The sequence below is a fragment of the Crocuta crocuta genome, unplaced genomic scaffold (genome assembly GCF_008692635.1).
Source record: "Crocuta crocuta isolate KB4526 unplaced genomic scaffold, BGI_CrCroc_1.0 scaffold352, whole genome shotgun sequence".
Lineage (NCBI taxonomy): Eukaryota > Metazoa > Chordata > Mammalia > Carnivora > Hyaenidae > Crocuta > Crocuta crocuta.
This window is the reverse complement of record NW_027532169.1, coordinates 2,385,345-2,393,640: the sequence shown is the minus strand read 5'-3', so window position 1 is coordinate 2,393,640 and position 8,296 is coordinate 2,385,345. Positions and strand designations below refer to the sequence as shown.

General features: G+C 62.5%; 1 protein-coding gene across 1 annotated transcript; it reads left to right on the top strand.

Moving 5' to 3' along the window:
- Positions 1 to 798: 798 nt before the first annotated feature.
- Positions 799 to 7,952, top strand: SPATA20 (spermatogenesis associated 20). Its single transcript, XM_077776851.1, has 16 exons — positions 799 to 920; positions 1,052 to 1,231; positions 1,312 to 1,376; positions 1,521 to 1,675; positions 1,761 to 1,904; positions 1,996 to 2,197; positions 2,543 to 2,673; positions 2,761 to 2,865; positions 3,076 to 3,150; positions 3,256 to 3,465; positions 3,549 to 3,741; positions 4,046 to 4,214; positions 4,516 to 4,727; positions 6,077 to 6,276; positions 7,344 to 7,424; positions 7,591 to 7,952. The coding sequence occupies exons 1-16, from the start codon at positions 844 to 846 to the stop codon at positions 7,759 to 7,761; spliced, it is 2,370 nt and encodes a 789-aa protein (XP_077632977.1). The 5' UTR covers positions 799 to 843; the 3' UTR covers positions 7,762 to 7,952.
- Positions 7,953 to 8,296: the final 344 nt, after the last annotated feature.

Genomic DNA, 8,296 nt, shown 5'->3' with positions numbered 1-8,296 from the left:
CCGCCTGCGGTCCGGGTGGGTGCCCGGGTCCGCCCCTCGCAGCGCGCCGCCCTTCCTCCCGGTCCGCAGCTTCCCGGCCTTGGCCGCGAGCAGCCACGCTGGGCGCACGCACCTGGCTGGGCCGCAGCCTCCTGCTGCCCTCCGCCCGGGTGGGCCTCGCCGCGAGCNTGGGGAGCCCCAGCGCCTGCCCCGCCGCCCCTACCGCCTCCTCCTCCCGAACTCTCCGCCCCACGAAGTCCGCGTTCACGACCTGGTCCTTCCCTCTACTCTTTTCAAGTCCCTTCTGGCAGCAGGGCTAGCTCCCTTGGGTCTGTCTCTTCAGACACCACCTCCAGGAAGCCTTCCTTGAGCCCCAATGCTGGGCCTTATCCAGCAGCACGGTGGGCTGATCTGTCACAGTCCTCATGGCTTCAGGGGCTGGTCATTTAGGTCTGCCCCTGGGGCACCAGGCTCCCAGGCTGAGCCTTATGAGATCTGAGCCAGTTACTGGCCCCCTAGGGGTCCTGGGGGTCTGGCCTTGTGGAAGTGTCCAGGGCATGGATGTTGAGTGAGAGGGTCCCCTGGGGCAATTTCCCTCCAGTGGTCCCTCACCGGGTCCCAGATCCAGTTACTGCCCTGTCCAGCCACCAGGAGCGTGCAGCTTCCTGCCCAGACCACCAAGCCACGCCCGCGGGGGAGACCCCTCCCGCACAGCCTCCCCGGGGAGGGGCCCTGTTGGGGGGAAAGAATGGAGGCTGAAGTCACCATTCTGCCCATTGTGACTCACCCTGACCTCACAGTCATCAGCCTTCCCACCGCCAGGTCCGAGAGGTTGGGGGGGACTAACCTGGCAGGGAGCCCCCAATGAACCACCTTCCTTCACCCCCCCAAAAACACAAGGGGGAGCACAAAGGCCACAGTCTCCCCCGTGGTTCAGAAAGGTGGGTTGGGCTGGGAGCAGGGGGTCGGGGGTGGGGGGAAGGTGCCAGAGGGCTGGGTGGAGTGGGGCGGGCCTCTGGGGAAGACCTAGGAGGAGGTGACCCTCCTCACTCGACCCACCTGCCCGTGCCAGGGGCAGCTCCTCCCGGGACAAGGACCGAAGTGTGGCGGTCAGCAATTCAGTGGCCATGCCTGTTGGAGGGAAGGGAAACCGGACCAGCTGCTCCCCATCCACACCCCAGAAGGTCCCCAACCGCCTGATCAATGAGAAGTCACCGTACCTCCNCGCCCCTCCCCGCGGGGGGGGGGGGCAGCTGGGCCCCCAGCCCCTCCTGCAGCCCCTCCGCCCCCACCTGGGGGCCAGTGAGTGATGCCCAGCCCTGCCCGGCCTAGGTACCCCTGGGGACAGGAAGCTTTCGACAAGGCCAGGAAAGAAAACAAGCCCATTTTCCTTTCAGGTAACACAGCCACCTTCCCTGGGATGGGAGGAAGGGGGCGGTAGTGGATTGGGGCAGGGAAAGAAGGGTCCTCTGGGCCTGGGGCCTCCAGGGAAGCCTCCAGCCAGTCACTGGTCCCCCCTCCCCCCCCGGCCCCCCCCTCAGTGGGGTACTCCACCTGCCACTGGTGCCACATGATGGAGGAGGAGTCCTTCCAGAATGAGGAGATTGGCCGCCTGCTCAATGAGGACTTTGTCAGCGTGAAAGTGGACCGGGAGGAACGGCCTGATGTGGACAAGACGTATATGACCTTTGTACAAGTGAGTGGCCGGGCGGCGGGGTGGGGGGAGGTGGTCCCTGCGCAGGGGGCCGGCCGCCCCCTCACCCCCGCCCTCTCTCTGCTAGGCCACCAGCAGCGGTGGGGGCTGGCCCATGAACGTGTGGCTGACTCCCAACCTCCAGCCCTTTGTGGGGGGCACCTACTTTCCCCCTGAGGATGGCCTGACCCGAGTTGGCTTCCGCACAGTGTTGCTGAGGATACGGGAGCAGGTGGGTATAGGCTCNGGTCAAGGGCAAGGAAACAAGGCCCCCCCGGCCCCACCGCACGCTGACCTCCAGGTCTGCCCCGGCCCTCCCACAGTGGAAACAGAACAAGAACACCTTGCTAGAAAACAGCCAGCGAGTCACCACAGCCCTGCTGGCCCGCTCGGAGATCAGCACGGGTGACCGCCAGCTGCCACCCTCTGCTGCCACCATGAACAGCCGCTGCTTCCAGCAGCTGGACGAGGGCTACGATGAGGAGTACGGGGGCTTCGCTGAGTCCCCCAAGTTCCCCACGCCGGGTCAGTGTCCCCGCTGAGCCCACCCCTCCCCATCCCAGCTTTCTGGTGCCTGGCCTGGTCACCAGCTTCTGACCTCTGGCTTGGCCATTAACCTCCCGCTGTCCCGAGTGGCCAGCGACCTCCTTACCCCAGCCTGTCACTAGCTACCCAATGAAGACCTCGCTTGTGGTCTTAGCAGCAGCCGCGACACTGACCTGGATGACGGGTTCCGCTCGTGTGGGCTGACCGTTGACCCCTCGCCTGTTGAGTGGACTCCTCACCCCAGCCTGGCCAGCGCTCTGATCGCCCAGACCCCTGCCCTGGGTGTCCCCCGTCCCCTCACCCAAGTGCACTTGGTATCCACAGTGATCCTGAGTTTCCTGTTCTCCTACTGGCTCAGCCATCGACTCACCCAGGATGGCTCTCGGGCCCAGCAGATGGCCTTGCACACCCTCAAAATGATGGCTAACGGGGGCATCCGAGACCACGTGGGACAGGTGAGGGGTTCAGGCATCGCCGGGAGGGGGCAGCGAGGGTGGGATGGGGCTGAGCTTGGCCTCCAGCCCCACGTCCCGCCTGCACAGGGCTTCCACCGCTACTCCACGGACCGCCAGTGGCACATCCCCCACTTCGAGAAGATGCTGTACGACCAGGCGCAGCTGGCGGTGGCCTATTCGCAGGCCTTTCAGGTGACCCCTGAACCCCTAGCTTGTCCACCTCCCTCCGGCTGCCCCTCTGAGGGCTTTCCAGGGGACTTGAGGCTCCCCCTCAACTTCATTCTTAATTCCCACATACCCAGGCTCCCTCCCCACCCTCCTGGGACAATGTTGAATGTCCCCTCTGTCCCCAGGTGGCGGTGGCCGGGCACTCTGTTTACAGTCTCCTTCCTCCCCACTCAGATCTCTGGTGACGAGTTCTACTCCGATGTAGCCCGAGGTATCCTGCAGTATGTGGCTCGGAACCTGGGCCATCGGGTGCGTGTCCCCCGAGGCGGGCGGGCCTGGCTGCGGGAGGCCTCGGCCGTGGGGGGGTTCCCATGCCCTGAAGGCTGGGGCCAGCGAAATCTCCTCTCCCCACAGTCTGGAGGCTTCTACAGCGCAGAGGACGCCGACTCGCCTCCAGAGCGGGGCATGAGGCCCAAAGAGGGTGCCTTCTACGTGTGGACGGTCAAAGAGGTGCAGCAGCTGCTTCCTGAGCCCGTACTGGGTGCCACTGAGCCCCTGACCTCGGGCCAGCTCCTCATTAAGCACTACGGGCTCACGGAGGCGGGCAACATCAGCCCCAGCCAGGTAGGGATGCTTGGGGCTGGGGGAGGGGTCCTGAAGCCAGCCAGGCCAGGGGGACGCCCTCTCACAAGGGCTGTTTTCCTCAGGACCCCAAGGGGGAGCTGCAGGGCCAGAATGTGCTGACCGTCCGGTATTCGCTGGAACTGACCGCCGCCCGCTTCGGCCTGGATGTGGATGCCGTGCGGACCTTGCTCAATTCGGGTCTGGAGAAGCTCTTACAGGCCCGGAAACATCGGCCGAAGCCGCACCTGGACAGCAAGATGCTGGCCGCCTGGAATGGTGGGGCGGCCTAGCTCCCATTTACAGAGTTGCCGTCTCTCTCAGGCCCCTCTGTGTGTCAGGCACCTGCTAGAAATCAATTCTCCCTTTACGCTGTGTCTCGTCCTCAGTTTACCAATGAATGAACCGAGGCTGGGAGAGCTTAAGGGAACCCCTCCCCACCCCCGACGTCACATACAGGGGCCGGGAACTCTTACCCGTTCACTCCATTGCTCCAGAGAGGTCAGGGCTTGGGGGTCAGCGTGGACATATCCAAGAGGCCCCCAGCCGGCTTCTCATGACCACCGGTGTCTCCTCCGTCCAGGACTGATGGTGTCCGGCTTTGCCGTGACTGGGGCTGTCCTGGGCCTGGAGAGGCTGATCAGCTATGCCACCAGCGGTGCCAAGTTCCTGAAGCGCCATATGTTCGACGTGGCCAGCGGCCGCCTGATGCGGACATGCTATGCGGGCTCCGGGGGGACCGTGGAGCACAGGTGGGAGCGGGCCGGGCTGCCTGCGAAGGCTTGTCTCCCTGGACCTCCAGGCCTGTCTCTGCTCCTCTCCCCACCTCCTGTTTGGCCCCCACCCCAATTCTGCTATCCGCGCGCCAGGAGCTCTGAACTTCCCTGGGCTCAGTTACTCATCTAGAAAATGGGCTAATGGTAACGAAGAGGTAGATTGTGAGGGTTAAGTGAAAGGATGTATGGGAAGGGCCTCCTCTGGGAAAGGCCCCCTCTCCCTGGGGCCTGTCCTCGGCCCCTTCCCTAATGTCTGTCCCCCCTACCGCACCCCCAGCAACCCGCCCTGCTGGGGCTTCCTGGAGGACTATGCCTTTGTGGTACGGGGCCTGCTGGACTTGTACGAGGCCTCGCAGGAGAGCTCGTGGCTCGAATGGGCTCTGCGGCTGCAGGACACGCAGGACAGGCTCTTCTGGGACTCCCGAGGTGGTGGCTACTTCTGCAGTGAGGCTGAGCTGGGGGCCAGTCTGCCCCTGCGTCTGAAGGACGGTCAGTGGTGGGCATGGAGCTGGGCTTGGGACCCAGTAAAGGCTTGCCTTTCCCTGGGCGGGGGAGGGGGGTATGAGCGCAGCGTGGTCGTAAAGAGCCGGCGTGGGTTCACATCTTCACTGCTTATTACCCAACTGACTTTGGGTTGGTCTTATTAAATTCCAGAGCCTTGGTTTCTTGATATGTGAAACAGCTAATGTTGGTACTTGCAGGGTGGCTAAAGAGATGAATTTAGCTATTATGCGAATGCGCTTGGCCTCAGTAACTGCCAGGCTCGGACTCAGGTATCAGCCAAGGCCCGCCTGGTCCCTACCCTCATGAAATACGACGTAGCTAGGGAAACAACTAATCGACAGTAATAACTAACACAAAAGTGCACACGCAGATGGGTGGTTGAGTGTGAGTGCCATTAAAGAAGTAGGTGCCGGGCCCCTTCCTTTTCAGTAGCGCTCACCATCACCGGACATGTCTGTTAATGGTCTCTGTCCCCTGACTCAAATGTAAGTGTCCTTTCCTTTTATTGCGCATGCGCAGGTCTAGCGCGGGTCTGGCACCTTGTACATTCTCCATAAATGTGAGCTGAGTGAATAAAGAAACCCGGGGAGAGAACAGAGGGGCCCGACCCAGCTAGGGGGAGGTCAGATCAAACCTGGGACAGGTGTCATTTAACCAAGGGCTACCAGAGGCCGGGAGGCTGGTAGACGGGGTGGAGGCAGAGGTGAGGTGTGCCCACGTCGGCAAAGCTGGTTCCCTGCAGGGTCTTACAGGCGTGGCAGGTAGTGGACACCCCCTGGAGGGCTTTAAGTGGGCTGTGATCTGGGCCGGTTAGGTCTCGGAAGGGCATTCCGACTGAAGGTGGAGACGGGACCTTCCGAAGGGGTGAAATAGGGTAACCCGTTAGGAGACTGTTAGTGGCATTCAGTCCCGCGAGGGCTGGCAAACCCTCGGACAAGCGGGAAGGATGAGATGGGGAGAAGTGGTAGGATTCGGGTCTACCCTGGCTGCAGACCCGGCGGACTCGCGGTGGATTAGGAGCCGGGGTGAGCGAGAGGGAGGGAGGGGCGAGGGGGATAGCGCTCTGGCTTGAGCAGCTTGGTGGCTGGATTGAAGAGTCCCCAGTGAGATGGGGGTGAAGGGGACCGACAGTTCAGCCTGGGGCAGGTGGCTGAGAGAGCCAAAGACCAGCAGCTGTTGGTGGCCTTACCCTCAGAGCTGGGGCAGGACTGGACGGGGGGTGGACTCTTCCACCTCCCATCCCCATCCCCCACCACCCTGGCCACAGTCCTGGGGCAGGGTCCCAGGACCCAGCGACCCCCTCTTACCGCCGCCACCCCCACTGCGCCCCGCAGACCAGGATGGCGCGGAGCCCAGTGCCAACTCCGTGTCGGCACACAACCTGCTTCGGCTGCACGGCTTCACGGGCCACAAGGACTGGATGGACAAGTGCGTGTGCCTGTTGACGGCCTTCTCCGAGCGCATGCGCCGTGTCCCAGTGGCCTTGCCCGAGATGGTCCGCGCCCTCTCAGCCCATCAGCAGACGCTCAAGCAGGTGTGTGTGGGGGCGAGGGCACCTGTGTTGGGACTCTGGGCGGGGAGGGGATCCGGGGTGGCAGTGGGGGTCGGGGGCATGGGGTGGAGATGTCCCCCAGAGCTCAGGTCCGTGAGTGTGCGGCCGTCTAGGAGTGTGTGTGCACATGTCTGCAGGGGAAATATCTATACAGGCTGCTTTAGGCGGCGGAGGTACGTGAGTGAGTGTGCATCAGAGGCGCCGGGCCTCGGGTGGGCAAGCGCCTCTGTGCGTACCCGTTCCTGGGGCTCTCAGAGTCAGGTGGGGAAGAAGCAGGGGCTAACTGGGGGTCCCTGTGGTTGGTAAGGGGTTTCTGTGTGCCCCTGTGTATCTGTGTAGTCGGGCCCACCAGTGTGAGTGTGGTTACACGTTCATCTGCATGCATGTCCCCATCTGCATTGCTGTGTGTGCCCCTCTGGATGTGTGTGACCCTGGAGGTGTGTGACTGTGTCTGCATCCCCGCCGAGTATGGGCCAGTGTGTGCGTTAACCAGTATGCGTCTGCCTGTCTGCACGTGTATGGCCCCGTGTTCAGGGTTGCCTGCTTATATTTGCATGTTTGCCTATATATCTCTGCTTCTGTGTGTGTGTGTGTGTCTGGTGTTTGAATGTGTAGCCTCTGCCTGTATGGGGGTATCTGCTGTGTGTATATGTGACAGCCCTGTGTCTCCTTGTGCCTGGATCTCCCTGTGTTTGTGTGTCTTCTGGTATATCAAGTCCTGTGTGTGTGTGTGTGTGTGTGTGCGCGCGCGCGTGTGCGCACGCGCGCTGGCATCTCTGCTTATGGGTGCATCTCCCTGTGTCCGTACCTCTCCTGCTGTGTGCAGCACTGCCGCTCTGTGTATGCTCATGTATGCACGGACATGTTCCCACGCGCTGAGCAGTAACTCTGAGGCGGCCTCCCAGCAGCGGGCCTGGAAGATACCCAGCTGAGTCCCCATTCCTTCCTGGGGACAGAGCGTGGGGTGGAGGGAGGGTGGGGAAGCCGAGGTAGGTCCCGATCCAGCTCCCTGCACCTGACCCTAGAGTTAACCTCTCTGTTCCGGCCAGATCGTGATTTGCGGAGACCCCCAGGCAAAGGATACCAAGGCTCTGTTGCAGTGTGTCCACGCCACCTACGTTCCTAACAAGGTTCGAGACTGTGAGCCCGGCCCCCCCTCCACTCCCCTGCCTGCCACCCCCACGCAGCTCTCCAGTATCTCCTCTTCTGTAGGCCTGGGAGAGGAAGCCCACCGGTGGGCTCTGCCAGTGTTCCAGCACCCCCTGGGTGACCGTCCCCACTCTGCTGCTATCACAGGTGCTGATCTTGGCCAACGGGGACCCCTCCAGCTTCCTGTCCCGTCAGCTGCCATTCCTGAGTACCCTGCGACGGCTAGAAGACCGGGCCACGGCCTATGTGTGTGAGAACCAGGCCTGCTCCATGCCCATCACCGAGCCCTGTGAGTTACGGAAACTGCTACATCAGTGACTGCCTTGCCCGCCACAGGCTGGGGCAGAAGGGAGAGCTTCCCCGCTGACCAGAGACTCAGGCCTGCCAGGGCCCGGTGCACCCTGTGGCCATCCCCGGGCACCCTGTCACCGGATGCCCTTGGACATCCTCACTGGCCCGCCATGGGCACCCACTCACCCTGGAATAAACCTAACAGCGTCCCGCGGAAATCTCAGGGCCTCAGCCTTGCTTGGGAGAGACGGGCCTCTGGCTGACCCCTCTGCCTTCTTGAATTCCTTCTTTGCCTTGAGAGGTCACTAGGCTGACACTGCCCCGTCCACGGTCATTGCAGCTTGACTGAAACTGAGGGCAGGGGGCCTGTAACAGCCACCAGGGGTGGGGTTGGGGTGTGGACTTGTCCTGGAGGGGAGGGGGCTAGTCCTTGCCCTTGGTGGGGTTAAGAAAGAGGCCTGCTCTCTTCCTTCCTATTGTCTCTGTTTTAAGCTGGGGAAGAGGTAGAGGATGCAGGGATGCTCATTTCGGGGGTGTCCAGCCTTACCAGCATGGAGCCCTC